This window comes from Xyrauchen texanus, chromosome 16 (genome assembly GCF_025860055.1).
Source record: "Xyrauchen texanus isolate HMW12.3.18 chromosome 16, RBS_HiC_50CHRs, whole genome shotgun sequence".
Lineage (NCBI taxonomy): Eukaryota > Metazoa > Chordata > Actinopteri > Cypriniformes > Catostomidae > Xyrauchen > Xyrauchen texanus.
Window position 1 is genome coordinate 13,683,289 of NC_068291.1, and position 22,096 is coordinate 13,705,384.

At 38.8% G+C, this 22,096-nt stretch overlaps 1 protein-coding gene and 1 pseudogene across 4 annotated transcripts in view; both read right to left on the reverse strand.

Annotated features, from left to right (window-relative positions):
• Nucleotides 1-1,810: 1,810 nt before the first annotated feature.
• LOC127656731 (mutS protein homolog 4-like) lies at nt 1,811-9,293 on the reverse strand (annotated as a pseudogene).
• A 7,129-nt stretch (nt 9,294-16,422) lies between these two features.
• The window catches only part of atg2b (autophagy related 2B), a 43,152-nt gene continuing 37,478 nt past the window's right edge, over nt 16,423-22,096 (reverse strand). For all 4 annotated transcript variants that reach the window (XM_052145105.1, XM_052145104.1, XM_052145106.1 and 1 more), the window contains exons 38-43: nt 21,865-21,934; nt 20,901-20,983; nt 20,658-20,779; nt 19,646-19,800; nt 18,610-18,759; nt 16,423-18,503 (exon numbers count right to left, since the gene is read on the reverse strand). In XM_052145105.1, the coding sequence (XP_052001065.1) occupies nt 18,273-18,503; nt 18,610-18,759; nt 19,646-19,800; nt 20,658-20,779; nt 20,901-20,983; nt 21,865-21,934 (811 nt within the window). In that variant the 3' untranslated portion in view covers nt 16,423-18,272. The remainder of the gene's footprint in view (nt 18,504-18,609; nt 18,760-19,645; nt 19,801-20,657; nt 20,780-20,900; nt 20,984-21,864; nt 21,935-22,096) is intronic.

The following is a 22,096-nucleotide window of genomic DNA, read 5'->3' on the forward strand; positions in this document are numbered from 1 at the left end:
ACCGCCATAAACCCCAATGCTTTTTGAAACAGCTTCAGTGGATGTGTTCTCCCCAGTTTGAACTGAGACAGACACTGTAGAATGGCCTGAACGCACCCGCTCGTCGAGGCAGACTCCCGAAAAGGAGATTTGTTGGCTGGGGGAGAACGTGCTCTTGGCCCAGTTCAAATTGAGAAACAGAAACAGCCAATCATTGAGGTAGTGATGCGCATGCTGTTCAGTTTCAGAGGGCCGCATCGATTCACTTTGTGAACATGCGAAGAGCCAGAGACAGTCCGAAGGGCAGGACTTTGAATTGATACGCTGTTCCCTCGAACGCGAATCTCAAGAATCCTGCAATATCGTACAATTTGGATATGAAAGTACGCATCCTTCAGATCAATAGATGCAAAACATGAGGGCATATGTGCGATAAGATCCGTTTCTGAGTAATCATTTTGAATGATGTCTCAGACCCAGGAATGGCCAAAGCCTGCCGTCTTTCTTTGGGCAAGTATATAAAGGCTGTAATCCCCTTTTTGGGCTTGACAATTTGGCACAACCTCTATCGCACTTTTCACAAGACGAAACAGGGGAAGACATAATGCCATTGAAATGGGGTGGACGGCATGCAAATTGGATCGTATAACCATGTTTGATCGTTTTGCACCCATTCTAAAATACACGTTAGGTCTCGCCACAAATCCGCGTAATGGGACAGAGGGCAATTTGGTTTGCTCACGTATGATATAATGCGTTGCTCACCATAGGAAAGCAGTTGCGCATAATGTGTGGGCTTTGAAGAGGAAAAGGGCTCTTTATTGAGAATGTGTGAGCATCTTGTGCATTTGCAACGAGTGCTATATTCTTTTTTTTATTGCATTTATTAGAGTGCAAGACACAGAAACAACATTTTTAACAATACTGTGAACAACAATAGTCCTTTCCCGACAAACAGCAGTGGGGAGATTGGGAACAGTGTTTTGTGTCTCCAATCGAGCCTACTTTGGAGCAGACCCGGAGGGAACCGCAGGCTCTGCTTTCCGCTTCAGAGGGCTGTGCCTGTCAGGAGTGCTTTTGTTGTGCTGGGGGGTTTGTTCCACTGACGCGAGGTGGGCGGTTCTGTATGGGCCGCAGCTTGTATAGCCTCACCGATGGCTCGGCGGCGGCAGGTGCCTGCAATAAGGCAGCAGGTACAGGGCTTTTAGTCAGGCGCTGGCTTGAAACAGAGCGAGGGCAAACCAAATGTGATGTACTCCATTTTGGCATAAAGTGTTTCATAGCCTTGCTGCTGAGTCGCAATGAAACACTCAGCAAACTTATTCACAGAGAGTCATGGAGACACTGGAGCATCCAACGAATTGCTTTTTCCCTATCACTCATTTCTGTGAGGGTCAGCCATTGTAGATCCAGAACTACCAGGTTGCTCATGGACTTTCGTGGCAAGCAGCGCTAAGTCTGTAGCAGTGCGGAGCTCTCTGTATATCTCTGGATCGAAGCCCTGGTTGTCTATATGCTTGAGGAGCTTGGCTTGAAAAACCAGGAGCACTACCATTACGTTACATTACTTGGAAGGATTTATGGGGCGTGATTTCCACGCCCTGTTACTGCTGAGCAGAGGTGTGTCGTTACCTCCACCATTCATCGAGGTGAGACTGTTGAGCTTTTTCTGGGGGAGACCACTCGAGGTTGAGCTCTTCGACTGCCCTTGCAAAGACACAGAGCATCTACCTATCAGTGGTGTGTGCACGCTCCTCACCCTCGCTAGGGGGAGGGGTGGCAGCATCATCCACTAACCACTCATCTGATGCAGACCGAGACATGACATCGTCTATATCATCCCCAGCATAAGAACTGCTGAATGAGATGAGGCCGCGCACTCTTTCAGAGGGCTGGAGCTCGACTTGCACATAGCATATCGGCAAAGATGCTCCTCGTGGTGATTGAGGGTCTCACGGGCCGTGTCCGGCATGAGGACCACCTCAAAATGATCCTGCTCAGCCTCTCGCAGACCCACCATGCCTTCTCATGTGAATCTTCATGTATCACAGAAGAAGTGGGTGGGAGGGTTCATGAGGCTGAATCGTCCCTCAGAACGAGGGCGATTCACGAGCGAAGCATCTTGAGACTCATGCCCTCACAGTGACGGCAGTCTGTCTCCAAGAGATGTCTCTGCATGGGCACGGCCCAGACAGTTAATGCAACTCTCATTCTGGTCTGACGACAGGATGTGCCTCTCTCATAAGGAACATTTATGGAACGACATCTTTAAAAAGACGCAAACAAGTAAGTGACTCTTTCAGTTTTGTGTTTTTCTCTCCAGACAAGTAACTTTTTACTCGGACAAGTGAATGACTAATTTACTTGTCCGAAAGTCAAGCACAAGGCAATGCTTAATGTCTAGCCCTGCATATCTATACAACCAATGTGTTTATGATTAAATTACTACTAGAGTACAAAGTTCTTCATAGATCTAGCCTCTTAATTTTGCTCTCAAAGTGCACCAGATTGATGCATTTAACTAAAATGTAAAACATTTTCTTATGGGGGAGCATGCCTCCGGACCCCACTAGAGGGTCCATGGTCCACAAACCACAGTCTCACAAAATTCTGTGGGAAACACTGCTAACACTTTTTGTTTATCTTAAGTTTGTGTAAATGCACTTGGGGTTCAAAGTATTTTTATTTTTTCACAATAATTTGGTACAAATATGTGGTCTTGTTTTATGAATACAGCTTGTACTTTTTTCAGAAAAGGAAAGTGAAATGTTACAACGTGCCCCGCCTACAAGGCATGTTGTAACTGGTATGGACAGGGCAAATTGTAGCATGACCATACAGCATAAAATACCCCTCCAGCAACTTTATCTGATTTAATTCAAATAAATAGAAGATAAACTAAAATAGTATGCCAATAGAAGTCATTTATTAACTTTGGCATGTATATTATAGCAGTAATCTTGACACTTGACAATGAATAGCCTACACAAAGTCACAGCTCTCCCCTACAGGTTTGGAATGTTTCCTGCATGACACAGCACTTTTTATCATCACAATTTACAAACTGGGTAACCATAATTATTATTTTTAAATACCCAAAGCAGAAGAGAAATAAACCTTGTGAAAATTGTCAGCTTTACGCTAAACTAAAATGTTATTTCTAGCCATTTTACATGCACATGTTACCAGACACGATCATATTTTTTATCAAGAAAATTCACGTTGGATCATCATTTCTTTTTTCTAGTAAGACGTTTGATATTAGGGCAAAAATCATATTCTTGATAATTTTTGTATTGTTTTCCTGTAAAAATATCTACAAATCCTTAAAGCAAGATCAATTTGATTTATCTTGTTTTAGAAACATCACTGCATAAGATATGCATAAGATATTTAGGTTTTTCAGATAATTTATTTTTAACATGTGTATTTTCCTACCAGTGAAGAAGTAATCCAAAGTATTTAGAATACGTTACTGACCTTGAGTAATCTAACGGAATATGTTACAAATTACAGTGTGCATTCTGTAATCTGTAGTGGAATACATTTTAAAAGTAACTGTAAAGGGAATAATGGAAAGCAGGAAGCGAGAACCGGCTTGACAATATAAATAATAGTTTAATATAAAACTTAAATGAAAACACAAACACACAAACGTGTCGGACAGCTGCCCGTAAATCTCTCTCTCTGTCCCACTGCAGTCTCCAGTCGGCCTTTATCCCTCTCTGAGGCTTGATTAGCCTGATTAGCGGCCCCGCCCTCCACCCTCTCATAGTAACCCTCCCAACCCTGATGAGGGGAAAATAAAGTTCTGACAACAATCCGCCTCAATCCGGGTGGCGGAGGATGAATCTCAGTTGCCTCCGCGCATCTTATCACGTGTCTTGTTGAGCGCATTACCACGGAGACGTGTGGAGGCTTCACGCTACTCTCTGCGGCATCCATTTACAACTCACCACGCACCCCACCGAGAGCAAGAATCACATTATAGCGACCACAAGGAGGTTACCCCATGTGACTCTAACCTCCCTAGCAACTGGGCCAATTTGGTTCTTAGGAGACCTAGTTGGAGCCACTCAGCACACCCTGGATTCGAACTTGCGACTCTAGGGGTGGTAGCCAGCGTCTTTGCTCGCTGAGCTTCCCAGGCCCCTAGCCGATTATTTCTTAATGCTAATGGTGCTAATTAGTTTTACTTGTTTATTTAATTTTTTATACATACAAACAAAGAATGTGACAGTATTTACATGTAGCAAGTGTGTGTATGTAACTGTATCTGGGTGTTGGGGTGGAAGCATATAAACAAAAGAACAAGAAAATAGAAATGTATAACAGATATAACAATAGAAAAAACAACAAATAAGGAGGACGAGGAAGAGGGCAAATAATAATAGTAGTAGTAGTAGTAATAATAATAATAATAATAATAATAATAATAATAATAATAATAATAAATTATTATAAGGCTGCCTCTGAACCCTCCATGGCAGGGGAGAAAGAGGAAAAAACAATATCAATTAACTTATATGTATTTAACTAGGTTCAATATTAATCAGTGTTGTTTCCCCTTCCCCCGAATCATATGTGGATGTAAATGAATGTAAATGACTGTTGGGAGGTAATGAGAGATGACCAAGACAATTACTTGTATATTTAGAACGACAAAAAAATATGATAAAAATGGCAACGGTTTATGACAGCTGTATGTTTTTTAAACTGCAGTACCCCATGAAACTGAATTCCGCACACAAACTTTGTCCTTCGTTAAATACGTAATCACTACGACACACACCTTTCACAGTATTGGGTCTGCTGGGTCTGCTTTTGTTCACACAGACACATCCCTGGATTAATCCCAGCACTGTTACTAAGGTCTGATCTCAGGATCACATTTTTGGGCATTCCGGCACTGGCTTGCGTTCACACAGAAGGCTCCCCGGCATAGATCCCGCCGATATCCCGGGATCAGAGCCCAGTGTGAATGACGTTAATATTATATTGATTGATATTCATCCTTCTACAGTCCTCTGAGTTCAGGAGCTCACCTGCTATGTCATCTACTAGCTCTTTGAAGGCTCGCCGTGCAATGTCTTAGCACTCTTTGATGTTGGGCCGCACAGCATAGCATTTCTGTGTGCACATGTTCAGACTGCCTTTCATGTAACTGGTCTCATCATTAATTATATCCAATCCAGAATGCTTCTAAACCTAAACCAACACAAATGAAAAACATAAATGAAGAAAGTGGTAATATCTAATGGGTTGCATACCAGAACTTTTCCTAAACCTTTAAGTGCCTATATGAATGTTTCCGCACTCAAACAATTTATTCTAAGACATTGGAATACTGGTTCTGCTTCAGGGCTCAGATTTGACATAAAGTTACGATCCAACACAGTACAAATTGTTTATCACACAAAAGCAATAAAAATGTCCTTAAAATCAAACAATAAAATGAATTAGCATATACTGCATAGGTCCAAAAACATGCAAGACAGAGGCTGAATAGGACAATTGACCATTTGTAAATGCATATTATACAATAAATTTGTGATCTACCAGCCTAACAATATTAGCCATATTGCAAGATGAATTTGAGACAAAACAGTTCCACTACTCTAAGACGGGTTTTCAAACGTTCTGATGCCAGGGACCTCCAAATATGATAATCCCCCTGCGAGGGACACCCTTCCTAAAATATAAAGTCAGCTATATACTGTATATATACAGACTCACTTATATTGTGTGAGAAAAATAATAAGGATGACATTATAAAGAAATCTTTGTTTCCTAAATTAATTAGAAAATGTACTATACTATCTCAATTTTCTGTGAAGCCCCTAGACCCTTCTTGCGGCCCACTGGGGTTCCCCGGACCCATTTGAAAACCCTTGCTCCTCCTCTATGTTATTACTGTATATGCAGCACATTACTTACTGTGCATCTTATGGGAGGACAAGCTCATGTTTCATGCTTAACTAAAAATGGCCATATGCTAGAGCATATGCAAATATAGTTCACAGAGCTAAATATAGTCACAGTTAGGAAGTGTGTAAAAGTTACTACCTACTGTCTTCAAGTGAGGTATAATATGCTTGCAACAAGGCTATTTTGGAGTGTTTCAACAGGCCCTAAACCGGTAGAAATTCCCTTAATACGTGTATGTTAATAGTACATGTGTCTGAGCATTCTTCCAGGCGTTCTCCAGTCTAGCAAGTCAGAAAATCCATTACAGTAAACAAACAATATAGACAGATAGAATTACATCATTACTTAGGATATTAAATGATTCTTTAACTCAATTAAAATGACCAAAATGAGAAGAAATAAATATGTTAATGACTTTGGCTTATTACAGTTTGATGGTTATTTTTTACAAATGTAGACGTGTAAAGTTGTAACTTTCAGTGACGGGACGAGTTCTAGAGTGTGCTTCAGCTGAATTACTGAATTAAATGTCAAACAATAAAAAATGAAATATTGAAGGTCACTAAATCAAACTATGGGTTAAAAAGTTATTCTAAAGATAAAAAGGTTGAATTTACAAGCCAATTACGAGCAACGAAAAGCTGATCGCCTACACTATCACGCCTATTACTTAACTAGACCTTCTTCTGAAAAAGGTCTCTCACAAAAGATATTCCAAACGAAGCTGAATTTTAAAAAATAAGAGAGTGTGTAGGGGAGGGGGGGCGGGCCGCGCTAGAATGTTGCACGCCCGGTCCCCAATCGGCCTGATGGGGCGCTAGAGGGATAAAGGCGGCCGGTGACGACGGTTCAAGAGAGAGAGAATTACGGGCATGTCCGTCATGTGTGTGTTTTGGTTTTGAGTTTAATTAAATTACGATTTATATTGACAGCCGGTTCTCACCTCCTCCTTGCCCATCTTAACCCCCTTACATTGGTGCCGAAAACCCGGGAAGGAGGAGGGATGCCCGTCGCAGAGTCCTCGACACTACCGTCCACCCAGGGGAGTGCCGCTACCATCTGCCGGGTGACCGAGTAACCGTAATTCTCTCTCTCTCTCTCGAACCGCCTTTATCCCTCACGTGCCCCATCAGGCCGATTGGGGACTGGGCGTGCGACATTCTAGCAGGGCCCCGCCCCCCTCCGCTCCACAGAGATATTTCAGTCACCATCATTCCCAGAAGAAAACATAATCTGTTAAGTCTGTCTCTAAATGTGTTTCGTATGCCTACCGTCTCTTGCTTTGGGACATGAACAGGAGCAGACAGAAGGTCATCTATATCCAGGAAATGTGCAATGGCTGTAAATTAAAGCACAACATCAGTACCATTTCACCAAACATTTAGGCACCAGGATAATATTAATATACACTCACCGAACACCTTATTAGGAACACTACTGTCATAATAAAGTGCACAATGTTTGTCTTCTGCTGTTGTAGCCCATCCACCTCAAGACGTGTTGTGCTTTCTGAGATGCTATTCTGCTAACAGCAGTTACAGAAATACTCAAACCAGCCCGTCTGGCAACAACAGTCATGCCACAGTCCAGATCACAATTTTTGTTCAATTGGAACAATTGGTTGATCAGATAATTGCATGAATAAGTCTGCGTACAGGTGTTCCTAATAAAGACGTGCTCAGTGAGCGTACAATGATTGTGAGTGAAATTTCCATGTAGGTGTGATGTAATGACACTATCAGTGTAGACACAGACTTCGTCAATTTGGATCAAATCAAAATTCTCAATGAAAACAAATAACTACGTAATCATGGAAAGCTGCAGCCTCACGAGCGTCAAACAATAGGGTGCAACAAGGTGAAAAACAGCCTGATTCTAGTCTCGAATCTGAGATATTTAAAAAGTGATGTCACCATTCTTCAAACCAAAGAAGAGCTCCTCAATCTGTATCAGCTCCTGGAACTGGACCAAAGAAAATATTATTTCATTAATGACTGCTGAAAGATTAACATAATGGCTGATCACCTGTATGGTGTCCAGACGTGAGTTAACAGTGTCCACATCCACTCCAGCCTCCTCTACCCACGAGCAGTCTTAGTGTAGTTTAAGACCCCAAATAGATTGTGTCCACTTATGCAAATAACAGCATCTTTTTACTTTAATTTTAATACACATTCTTTGGGAAAAGTTTCTATGTACAAAATGTAAGCACAGCTTTAATAGCAGAATAAAAGGTAGGCTACTGTCCACTTGAAATCTGTGTACTTTTTACATTCTGTGGAATGGATTTACATACTGTATGATAAAATGTGTTAAACAGAGCTGAGAGTACTACACTCGTATTGGTAGCTAAAAAGATATCAAATTAGTTCAAATATTTAATGAACAAAAAGACTCGAGAGATGTGTAGATATTTGTGAATGATGGGCGTTCCAGTTCTGTTGAAATCTGTGGAGCTTTCTGTAGAATTCAGTGGATGTTTTCAGTACAGATTGTGTGCAGGTCAACTTATAACTGCAGAAAAGGAATGTGTTTTATTGTTTACATGTCCTCTAACTTGTGATCTCTGTTGTTCACTACTAGCTCCAAGTTGCTTGCCGATACCGCGTCAATCGTTGTTGTCTTCTCGCTATCTGTAAAGGTCACTTTCAACGATTTATAAGGAAATAGTGAGTTCTGAACAAACTCAAAGTATGTTAGTATGGCAGCTGCAGACACCAGGCAGTATTAAGTTAACGCTAAGAAAAGGAAAAATCTTACTTGGTTGGCACCTCCGTCAGAACAGTGCTTTATTCAGGGATACAGAGCTGCTCTATGTATTCCAGGCCCTTCTTCTCATTGAAGTGCTTCCTTAGAACGGCAGTGAATGAGACTGACTGCACAGATAGCAAAAGGAGATATTTTGCACTCTGGATTTTAAGGAACTGCTGGTTCTGTGAAGACAGAGCTAATTTACAGCCAGCACATTATGAGGCACTCAGCCCTGATTTATAGGCCAAACAGAGGCTGTAAACTTGAAAGACTGAATGATACAGGGAAGGTCTCGGGGATGAGCTTATAGAGTTTGGATCCTTTACTTTCACTGAAGCGGTGTCTGGCATCAAAATCTCAACAGGCATCAAGTTGTGCAGCTTGGTAATAACCTGTATTAACAGTCAACATCATTTTGAACATGTTACAGATATACAAATGGCTTAATGCTTTGTCAAACAGCATTGAATCTTTACCTTGGCATAAGCTCCAGTGTCTGCAAAATGTGAGAGCAGCAGCTCTGGGCATTTCATATTGATACTGGTCATGCCAATCTCCCCCCGAGCTAAACCATGCCCCCCTATCACAGCCACTATCATGGAGGCGGTATGTGACAGTGATGCTGATGATGTCATCTTGAAACTATGAGTTAGCAGATAATTTGGCACATTTGTTCTATAGAAAGAGTTGTTATTATAATATTATTAATAATAATAGCTTTTGAATTATTATGTTATTCTATATTATTCTAAACAGGATCCTCGGGACAACAGATACTAGTCCAGGAAGGTATGAGTTGATAGATTCATACTGTTAAGGTAGGGTGACCGTACGTCCTCTTTTTCCCAGATATGCCGTCTTTTTCGGACCTTAATAAAGCGTCCGGTGGGGATTTCTAAATTTGCGAAAATGTCCCCCGATCCCCCGGTGAAACAAATTTGCCCTCTTTTTGCTTCTTCACACAAAATTGCTTAAATTAAAAGAAGACTTATTTTCTAAACAATATTGTAAAAAAAAAAACAGCTTTTGTTAACACTTTATAATAACACAGTTATATTAACAAAAACAACATTACAAAACTTTATGCTACCTATTTGAATTCTACTGAGAAAAGAGTTTTACTTAAGAGTGTAGAATGGAGCCAGTCAAACATTTTAAATGACATTATACAGTAAACTGCACTGACGAGGAAAAAAGAGACAACATTGTTCCTTGCCAGGCTTTACACATTACACTTACTAAAATGTATCACGGTAAACTATAACATAAATGTTATCAGGGATACAAGCTCATGAACAGTGGTGAGAAGCCCATTGCAGGTGTTTCAGATATATAATTTCTGTTGATATGTTTGTTGTATTTAAAGCTTTTTTTTGGTTGCATTTAATGCTTTTTAAAGGGTTTATTAAATGCAGAATAAAATGTTTGTTGATATTTAGATATATAAGAGTTAACTGTACTATAAAAACATACTGTAAATTTCAGAACTCAAAACGTCCTCCCCAGTCTAAAAAGAGCAGAAAAATGACTTGTATCGTGCACAAAGTAGATGTCTGAAACGACTTGCCAAAACTCTAGTTTGCTAATATGAGTGGTTAAAAAAAATAGTTTTAATGACTTACGGTGTTAATTTAGTTTAGTTTGATATCCTTAAAGCACCTTGAAGTAAAGAACTGTTAAATTCCAAATGTTCCAGATGATTCATACATACAATGGCAAGAAAAAGTATGTGAACCCTTTGGAATTAACTGGTTTTCTGCATTAATTGGTCATAAAATGTGATCTCATCTTTATCAGTCACAAGTATAAACAAACACAATGTGCTTAAGCGTACAACACACAAATAATTATAGTCTTTTATGTTTTTATTCAACACATCCCATTTAACATTCTGTGGAAAAAGTGAAACCCTAGGCTAATGACACCAACAATAGATAATTAGAGTCAGGAGCTGGCAAACCTGACATCCAATTAATGTAACGAGACTGGAGGTGTGGGTTAGAGCTACTTTGACTTATAAATATCACTCAGACATTTTGAGTTTTCTATTCACAAGCATCTGCTGACATGAACCATGCCTCGCAAAAAAGAAATCTCAGATCAAGAATTGTTGCTCTGGTTAAAGCTGGAAAGGGTTACAAAGTTATATCAAAGAGTTTAGATATTCATCTGTTCACAGTTAGACAAAATGTCTTTAAATGGAGATGATTTAGTACTGTGGATACTCTCCCTAGAAGTGGCCGTCCAACCAAGATGACAAAGGGCACACTCAATGAATACTCAATGAGGTAAATAACCCTTGAGTGACAGCTAAAGATTGGAACTGGTTAACATATCTGTTCATGAGCTACTATACAGAAAACATTTAACAGGCATGGTGTCCATGGCAGAACACCACGAAGGAAGCCGTTTCTTTCCCCAAAAAATGTAAAAATTTCTGTATGCCTGGAGTTTGCCAAAGACTACCTTGGCCCTCCACACCGCAACTGGAAAAATGGTTTGTGTAATTTAAAAAAAAATGGAAGTAATATTAGTTAGTTTTCATATATATATATATATATATATATATATATATATATATATATATACACACACAGGAGAAATATATAATTTCTCTAATTTTGTTTGATTGGATTTTGCCCTTTTTTATGGGTACTATACAAGTTCTAAAATTAAAAACTGGAAAATTTAACTGCAAAAAAAAAAAAAAAAAGAATTGTTTTTGGTTATTAATTTAAAATAAATTATATCTAGTGGGGATATGTTGTATTGGTAATACAGCAAATAAACATTCTTAAGCTCAACAAATTAGACTGTTTCTATGTCCAAATATATTTAGTTTAATCTAATGGTTAGATACTAAGAACATAAACATTTATTTATGAAATAAGGTAGAAGAATTTTCATCACTCTTCACGTTTTCTGTTAATGAAAATATCTGTTCATAACTAATCATTTACCTTGAAAAATTACTGTCAGGATATTACTACTTGTGTTAAGTACTGCATTATCAACCCATTCCCAAAAGTGTTAGGCATGTTATGTAGTGAAAAGGTCAATTTTATTCACCTTCAAAACACGAGGCCGTGAGCTACAGATGAAAAAGTTCCTATTAGTAGATTATGATAAAATGTGGGAGGAACAGAAAGACATGCATTCTGATTGTAATTCCACTGAATTAGATTGCAGGACAACGTGTTTTATGTGTTTGTTTTATAATATGTAACGCTGTATGTGAAAGGTGAATAAGTCTTTTATGAAGTGTCTTTTTGCATTATACTTACAGTTTATTACATTAACATCAGATAATGTAATCAAATAAGCATTTTTATCAAGGATCTCTCATTGTAGGTGTCATTCATTTCCATCTCTATATAAACTTATTGAAATGTTGAATATTTATGGGGAAAAAAGCCCTATTTATTTCAAAGAAGTAAAATAGATTAATTCTTACAGAGCTCCGCTCAGATGTGGTGCTATAGCCAGAATAAAAAAATGTGGTCATAATCAAAATATTGTCTCTTTTATTTTCAGTCATGAAAAATATTTCATAGATATTTTCTAAAAATTGATATAATAAACAATATAGAATCAAAGCATTTCATTTTATTTCATAAAGTATTAGGTTTTAGAGTGATGCCTTTTAAATGTTTATATATATATATATACACACATACATACATACATACAATATACACATACATACACTGGTGGCCAAAAGTTTGGAATAATGTACAGATTTTGCTGTTTTGGAAGGAAATTGGTAATTTAATTCACCAAAGTGGTATTCAACTGATCACAAAGTATATTCAGGACATTACTGATGTAAAAAACAGCACCATCACTATTTGAAAAAGTCATTTTTGATCAAATCTACAGACCCCATTTCCAGCAGCCATCACTCCAACACCTTATCCTTGAGTATTCATGCTAAATTGATCATTTGATACTAGAAAATCACTTGGCATTACATCAAACACAGCTGAAAGCTATTTGATTCATTAAATGAAGCTTAACATTGTCTTTGTGTTTGTTTTTGAGTTGCCACAGTATGCAATAGACTGGCATGTCTTAAGATCAATATTAGGTCTAAAATGGCAAAAAAGAAACAGTTTTCTCTAGAAACTCCAAATAAAAGATAAGAACTGTTTAAATGCCTAGTATCTTATTGATTGCTTTTTAAGTGGTAGAAATGACCTGCAGGTCTTCTCGATAACTTTTGTTCAGCATTAAGGATTTGTGCCTATGTATGCAAGTCTGTGAGGAGAGAGAAACAGAGCAGAGTGACAGACTGTGCTGCAAAGTTGACCGTTTATTAGAATGCACATTATGTTCATATGTTTACATATACAGATGAATGTAATATGGACAAAACACTCTAGGAAATAGAGGTCAGTGGCATTTGAGAAGGTGAAGGAGTCCTGTGGAGCAACCACTGGCTCTTCTATATTATCCCCACTGTTCCTCAGTGTGATCCTCCAAAGTTGTATTCTGTTGGTAATTTGCGGATGTTATCCAAAGTTAAACAGAAAGCTCCTGATACATTTTTCACATTGTTTGGGCAAGTTGCTGTCTCTAAAGTTTGGCCTTAAATGGAGTGAATACTTTTACAATGCAAGCTTCTCAATGGTAGATCTCAAGACCTTCTCCGCTCTATGAGTGTCATCCTGTCACAATGAACATCATAGCAGATGCTATTCAGAGGCAACAAATAAAAAAAGTTCCAGTATCTATCATGTTTACAGGTGAAAATAGCAGCAGTGATGAACAGGAACTCTCGAGAAAAAGAGCCAAGAAATGGTCGAAATAATGAAGAAATACTGCAGCTTCAAGGTGAAAGTTCACAAGTTACTTGTGATTGATGAAAGCCTCCAGAACCAGGTGAAGCAGTTGAGCACTCAGATGAAGTCTCCACCAACAAAGTGCAGGAAAGCTTGCACAGCAACACCAAGAGACACAAAGATGCAAATGCCACATCTGAATGATTGCTTGAACTTGTGCAGAAGGGTGAGAAATATTATGACAATTGATAATTTGCTGTACTCTTCCACATCAAAGGCACATTCAAATGTGAGATGATCTGAACAAAGCTTTCACAATCAGATCACTGCCTAGAATAAAAACATCTCTCTGCACTCTTGGTTGCTACAGTATATTTTCCATCATTGATCGCTATTTTTACATATGACTACATTGCTGAAATCAACGCAAATCTTTTCTTTCTTCACAGCTATTCCAATTGGAAAGAAGAGTACATTCATTATTCAGACAGCCACAGTACAGCACTGCAGCTCAGCAGAAGACCCTGTACAAATCCCCAAACAGACAACAGAGGGCAGCACGTCAAACACAGTGAGTTTCATCTGGGTATTTTCAGCTGTTTTCTGTGTAGTGAATATATGTGGATTAGCATATTTCCAATCAGTAAAAAAATCAGACAATACGCATAAGTGTTCTAGAGGAAACAACCTCTTTCTGAAAGATGATTAGCTCTTATAACTGAAGGGTGGAACTTTCATTCCTACAGCTGCCTTATAAATACATTATTTTTTCTTTTTCCGCAAAATAAACCCTGACAGAGTGATCAAACTTTGATGCAACGCGGGTAGGGGTGGGACCATGCGCTTATCTCACGATTTGGTTCGGTGTAGAATCAATGGATGCATCCAAAAGCAGTAAACTGTTGCTTTCGGATGCTTTATACTGAGTTAGTATGAAAATAAGGTGGATGTTGATGACGTGGAACTCGGGCTTGGTGGCCTTGACGTGGAACTCAGGCTTGGTGGCCTTGACGTGGAACTCGGGCTTGGTGGCCTTGACGTGGAACTCGGGCTTGGTGGCCATGATGTGGAACTCGGGCTTGGTGGCCATGATGTGGAACTCGGCTTGATGGCCTTGATGTGGAACTCGGGCTTGGTGGCCTTGACGTGGAACTCGGGCTTGGTGGCCTTGACGTGGAACTCGGGCTTGGTGGCCTTGACGTGGAACTCGGGCTTGGTGGCCTTGACGTGGAACTCGGGCTTGGTGGCCTTGACGTGGAACTCGGGCTTGGTGGCCTTGACGTGGAACTCGGGCTTGATGGCCTTGACGTGGAACTCGGGCTTGGTGGCCATGATGTGGAACTCGGCTTGATGGCCTTGATGTGGAACTCGGGCTTGATGGCCTCGATGTGGAACTCGGCTTGATGGCCTTGACGTGGAACTCGGGCTTGATGGCCTTGACGTGGAACTCGGGCTTGGTGGCCATGATGTGGAACTCAGCTTGATGGCCTTGATGTGGAACTCGGGCTTGGTGGCCTTGACGTGGAACTCGGGCTTGGTGGCCTTGACGTGGAACTCGGGCTTGGTGGCCATGATGTGGAACGTTTCTCCCAAAGACAAACTCAGCTGAGATCGGTGCCATGTTGTTTTGTCACATGACTTTAATGACAGCCTAGAATCTGCTGAACTGAGATCAGTCGGTTTCAATTCATTTAAATTATGCATAACTATGCATTTAGCAAAGCCAAAACATTATGTCCATGCATGTGGACGCAGGGTCTCAGGAGGTTAATGAATGGCTAATAGTACATTACCCCGGGTCTTATAAAGTCTAAAGGCTAAATTACTGGTATTGCTTCTGGCCATGCTTACATCATGTTCATATACTTTCAGGTCCAGGCAAGAAGGAGAAGAGCTCTACTCAGCAACAGTCCTCAAGAACCGTGAAAGCCCTGTGGATTGTGGAGAGCAGAAAATTACAGAGCGCGTTTGCACCATCTGTAAACAAATAATGCAGAGTTCAGAGATTATAGTGATGCAGTGTAACTTTACCCAGTTATGAATACTATCATCTGCAGAATATTATGATGTTCAATTAGTGCAATAACTTGCTAAACAATATTCAGCTGTATAATCTTATTTTTTTTAAATTATATATGTATTAGTCATTTTGGAGTTATTAAATTACAACAAATCAGTCCATGTTTACTGTATTTGCTTTTCACTTTCACATCTAAATGTCTAAATGTTAAGGAGTGGTGGTGGCGTAGTGGGCTAAAGCACATAACTGTTAATCAGAAGGTTGCTGGTTCGAGCCCCACAGCCACCACCATTGTGTCCTTGAGCAAGGCATTTAACTCCAGGTTGTTCTGGGGGGATTGTCCCTGTAATAAGTGCTCTGTAAGTCACTTTGGATAAAAGCGTCTGCCAAATGCATAAATGGAAGATGTTAATGTAAAATTTTGATCTGTTTCTAACCCACACCTGTAATATCACTTCTGAAGATATAGATTTAACCACTGGAGTCATATGGATTTCTTTTATGTTTCCTTTATGTGATTTTTGGAGCTACAAAGTTCTGATCACCAAACATGCATTGTATGGACCTACAGAGCTGAAATATACTTCTAAAAATCTTTGTTTGTGTTCAGTAGAAGAAAGAAAGTCATACACATCTGGGATGGCATGAGGGTGAGTAAATAATAAGAATTGCCATTTTATGGTGAATTATCCCTTTAACAGAAATGGAAAGTATTGGGTCCTTCAACATGTCATATAGTGAGACTATGCATGACTTTAATGACTGAAGTCTCTGATGATGATCCTCTGAGCTTTCCTCACACACACAGACTCGTGTAGATGACCTGGATGGAGGGAATGTCTCCGATGATGTGCTGGGCTGCTGGCACCACCCTCTGCAGAGCAATGTGGTTGAGGTCGGGGCTATTCCCATATCTATCTAAAGTATCTAAATCTAAAGTAAGACTCAAAAAGCAATTGGCGGACATTAAATAATTTATTTCCCTATTCTTAATACATGCTTTCATACAAATTGGGCAAATTACCTGTACATCTATGTACAAGAAAGGTTATTACCTCTTGAAAGAAATCAAACATTCAATAAATGAGAGGCATCATCTCAATGAGAAAAGGAAGCGTTTGGACAGCAAAGCTAAAATATGCAGTTATTTATCAGTTTCCCAATATCAAATCAACATTTACTCACACAGCACCCGTGATACCATGAGGAGAAACATTTTTGATTTATAAAACAAACAAACAAAAATGTCTGGTACATTGACATTGAAGAACGGAGAATTAAAACGTGTTTTTTTTAATATATGAGATTTAAACAATATGGAAAACTACGTATGAGTTTGTGTCCTTATCTAATGACCATCCACAAGACTCCTGAAATGCAGCTGCTTAGGAATGTCACTCAAGCAGATGCTGTCCTGACACAACAGCACTGAAAACAACTTTCTGGGATCAATGAAGTAAAAAATGCTAGTTAATATTAACCGTAAAACATTCAGCATGTTTGAGACTATTTTCTTACACAGTAACTGTAAAGAGAAACAATACACAACATTGTGTTACTTGAAAGCCATTTTTATCAGGTACAAACAAGAGTCTACACTGTCTTCTATTTAAACAGCTAATAACATATATATATATATTATTATTATTATTTTTTTATAAGGAGATGATTATTGTAGGAAGTATAAATTATGTATTATGTAAAAATGGCTGATTTGAATCCTTTTCATGTTTTTTGAGGGTGTAAGCAATGACTTGCATTGTATTTGCAACAGGCTAAGCCATATTGAGGGAATTCCATGACAACTGTAAAGAAATGACCAGATCATATTTTTGCAAAATCAAAAGAAGAAAAAAAAGGAATCATATTTTGTTCAAAGCAAATACATTTTTAGGACTATTAAGATATTTTGCATTGTGACATTACAGATCATATTTGAATTACTGTAATGTGAAAAAAAGAATATATCTTTTTTTTTGTGAAGCACATTTAAAAAGTGCAATTAAACTATACATCATGGTAGCATTTGCGGTGTTCAATTTAATGTATGCTGATTTTAATTGTGAATAAATAAAAAAAAAAAAAACAGAATGAAATTTTTTCACATTACAGTAATAAGAATTGAGTATTTGTGCCTTATTTGTCATGTAAATTATGTCACATTGCAAAAAGCTTAAATGGTACAAAAACATGCTTAATTTTTAGGCGTCTAATTTCCTTGTTTTCTTTGATATTTAGGGTGAAATGTGACCCGGACATTTCGTTGTAAGATTCCCTCTTACAGTCAACTTTGAACTGTTGTGGAATTTAGACTGTGAACTGTGTTTTGTGTTAAATGGACATTGGTTTAGAATTGAATGGAGAGAAAAAAAACATGGCACAGTAATCTTGTTTATCTCAAGACACTTAACCATCTCATTCACAAACTGATGATCATATGATATTAATGACATGAAGGCACTACGAGGATATTTGTTGGTGGTGGGAGCAGAGACAATCTGGTTAAATCTACTCCAGCACACATTTCTAGTCATGCAGCTTCGAGAACTTTTGATGACTCAATCCTCATGTACCTTTAATAATTCATTTGGGTTAGACTTGTCTACTGCAGCCTCTAGTTTTCTGTAATTGACACCCAGACTGCTTTAAACTAAAGCATTAGCAGCAAACAGAAAAAACTGGCTTCATATTATCTGTATGGGCGCCAACACACTAATCAAACATAGTCAGCACACATAATTTAGGCTGATAGGTCAGTACGAATATCAATTTTGATCTAATGCAAGCCACCAGATCAAGTTTCGGAGCACTGATCACTCTTCCCCCAGGCGCCATTTCTGGGACTCTTCCTGACGCGCATCTGGGTGGATCTGATTCCTCATGCCTCCCAGCACATTGGAAGTTGCTTCCGTGGCAACGATAAGAGGTTTAACGACAGCGGGTGGAAGCTGTCGCAGGACTCCGCCCACAGCGCCCGTCATGCCCCTCTGTTCATGCTCACGTGTGGCAGTGTCATAAATGGTCAGGGCTGTGTCTGTTATGCCCTGCAAACACACAAAGCTCATAGAACTCAAGTCAGTCGGAAAGTTTCTGCCACAGTTGTTTAAGCCAACATGAAATGGCATTCGCAACCTATTTTATTTTACATACCTCTTTCACTACACTGTATGCCTTGGCGACTCCCTCTCTGAGATCCACTGGCTGATGTGCTAGGCAGTAATGCGAGTACCGTTTGATCTTCTTGCATTCTTTCTCATCTGGCACTGGAGACACCATGTCATAAGCAGTTTCAGCAGCTGCCTGCATAAAACATACAAAACAGATTCAGAGTCATTTATACAGACAAATAACTAGCATATGAACTTGCATTATAACTTTGGGAGATCTGTATGTTTTCTTTATGGCGATTATCGCATTTAACATTGAAGCATAAACCAGCAAATACACTGGTGGGACTAGGGTGGAGCCTTTGTAATGTGTCCGCCCAGATTCATTACAGTGATGGACACACCACAACAGCAATAGGAAAATAGCTCTTTATGCTATTTGTATGTACAAAGCGAGACTTGTGACTGAAAGCAAGTACTTTGAAGTCTCTGTAATTTAATTACCACAGTAGCAGGTCCAATATGAACTATCACGAAATCTCAGAATAAAACATTGTCTGCACTGCTTTTCATGTTGAGTTCAAGCGGCTTTGATGCAAATCATCAACACGGATGCACAATGATGAGCGAATAAGAGATTTAAATGCCCATTGCAATACATTTGCAACCAATGAAAGGGGCTGGTTATTTCAATTAGTCAATCTCTCAGTTAGACTTTGGGAAACGTTTAATGTCACTTGAATGGTGCTATTTTAGTGCATTTCTATCTTTATACTGTGGAAAGCTTTGTTTGGAAAATGTTAATAAAGCATTCAATTATTTATTAAATTACATATTGTTTTTGTTTTCTTTCCTAAAAAAGAAAATAAATGCAATTTGACAAGAAAGAATTATAGAGTTAAATTTCAGCACTTTCAAAATCTGCGATTATTCGCGATTTATTGCGAATAAACTTTTTATCCACAGACAGCCCTATTTAAAACTTAAACATTTTGTGTGAAATGTTTGGCTTGAAAACTGAGCTTGTGCCATCTCTCTTTAAAATACTGATAACTAATGAAAAGAAAGGCGGAGCTTACCTGTATTGTTCGCACCATCCGATTGGTGAGCTCCAGGGCTGCCATCGCGGTGGAGGTTCCAAAGGAGGCAGTGCCCCGCTGGAAGCCACGCACTATTCTCCCATCCTTACGGTACTGCTCGATGGGTAGCCACACGAGATCCCTAAAACCCTGAACTATAAAGGGCAACATTGCTCACCACTTAGAAAACTCATTAGATTAGAGAAGTTCAAAAGTATTTGGAAAATACAGTGGCAAGAAAAAGTATGGGAACCCTTTGGAATTAGCTGGTTTTCTGCATTAATTGGTCATAAAATGTGATCTCATCTTCATCAAAGTCACAAGTATAGACAAACACAATGTGCTTAAGCATACAACACACACATTTTTTTAAATATTTCATGTCATTATTGAACACATTAAACATTCACAGTGCTGTGGAAAAGGGAGAGTAGCCACAGTACTAAATCATCTCCATATATAGACAGTTTGTCTAAATGTGGGCAGATGAATATCTAAGCTCTTCGACATAACTTTGTAATCCTTTCCAGCTTTATGCAAAGCGACAATTATTCATCGTAGGTCTTCTGAGACTTTTTTGGTCCATTTCAGCAGATGCTTCTTGTGTGAGTGCTTTTTAAGTCAAAGTAGCTCTAACTCACACCTCCAATCTTGTTACATTAATTGGATGTCAGGTTTACCAACTCCTGACTCTAATTATCTATTGTTGGTGTCATTAGCCTAGGGGTTCACTTACTTTTTCCACAGCACTGTGAATGTTTAATGGGATGTATTCAATAAAGACATGAACGATTATAATTTTTTAAGTGTTGTTAGCTTAAACAATGTGTTATTTTATACTTGTGACTGATGAACATGACATCACATTTGAGCAGAAAACCAGCTAATTCCAAAGGGTTCACATACTTTTTCTTGCCACTTTAGCAAAAAACAGAACAAAAGTAATTTTTCATTTGGAAATGGAAGGGGAAGAGGGAAGTCTATAATGTGTGTATGACTGTGATATGCTTACCTAGCTGCACCAGGGAATGTATGGGCCCCACTCCTCCCAGCAGCCCTGGCAACTGGTTCTTCTTAATGTCATTGAGCCACTCGTTAATGGCATATGCAAAGAGCTTGTCAACACCCAATAATCTAGAAAAAGAAAAGCACATTTCCAAATATAATCTTAATACATAGACTAATATAGTCTTGCAAGAAAAACATAGTGAACACATTTTTTAAAATGCATAATATATTTATTTTTTGCTCTTACCCTTGTCTATAACACAATCGGCGTAATTTTAACTCTGAGCAGTTCAGCTGTGTCAGTCCAATCACAATACCAGCAAATGTGCCCTGAAAAATATGATCCTAAGATTACATCCAGATATTGTATCTTAAAATCATGTATTAATCATATACACTCACTGAGCACTTCATTAGGAACACTATAGTCCTAATAAAGTGCCGACATGGTCTTCTGCTGTTGTAGCCCATTCGTCTCAAGTTTCAACGTGTTGTGCATTCTGAGATGCTATTCAGCTCACTACAATTAAACAGAGTGGTTATCTGAGTTAACATAGCCTTTCTATCAGCTCAAACCAGTATGACCATTCTTCATTGACCTCTCTCATCAACAAGACATTTCCATTTGCAGAACTGCCTCTCACTGAATGTTTTTTGTTTTTGGCACCATTCTGAGTACATTTTAGAGACTGTTGTGTGTGAAAATCCCAGGAGATCAGCAGATACAGAAATAATTAAACCAGCCTGTCTGGCACCAACAATAATGCCACGATCGAAATCACGGAGATCAATTTTTTTCCCCATTCTGATGGTTGATGTGGACATTAACTGAAACTGCATTGCACTGCTGCCACACGACTGGTAGATTAGATAATCACATGAATAAGTATGTGTACAGGTGTTCCTAGTAAAGTTCTCAGTGAGTGTATTAACTACTTTGTGTAAATGAAATCAACAAGCTACAATCACAACACTGAATAAGCTAATTCTGACCCCAAAGATTTGAAAGGTCTGTATGCACAAGTACTTTATATCAGACCCAGGGGTTTCAAACAGGTGAGAGAAGGCTTTGAAATCTTACTTAGGCCACTAGGAAATATCAGGAATTTGGAACACACCCTAGATTAACATTAGCTTAGCATAATGCTATAATTTTTGCGAAAAGACAGCGAATGGTGAATGATGTCTGTGGGATTTTGTAGACAACACACCTGCTCCATGGCCATGTGTTTTCCGTGGTAGTCTAATCGAATTGGCACCTCAGAGGTGAACCGGAACTCTCTGGAAACATAATACAAGCAAAATAAATTTTGATTTGATGTTATTGATTAGCTCATACATGAACAACTAGAAGCAAGGCACATGTAATGTAGATGGAAAGATTGGTTATGAGTATGACTACTGAATACTTAGTAGCAAGTTGAAATCATTTGGATCAAATTA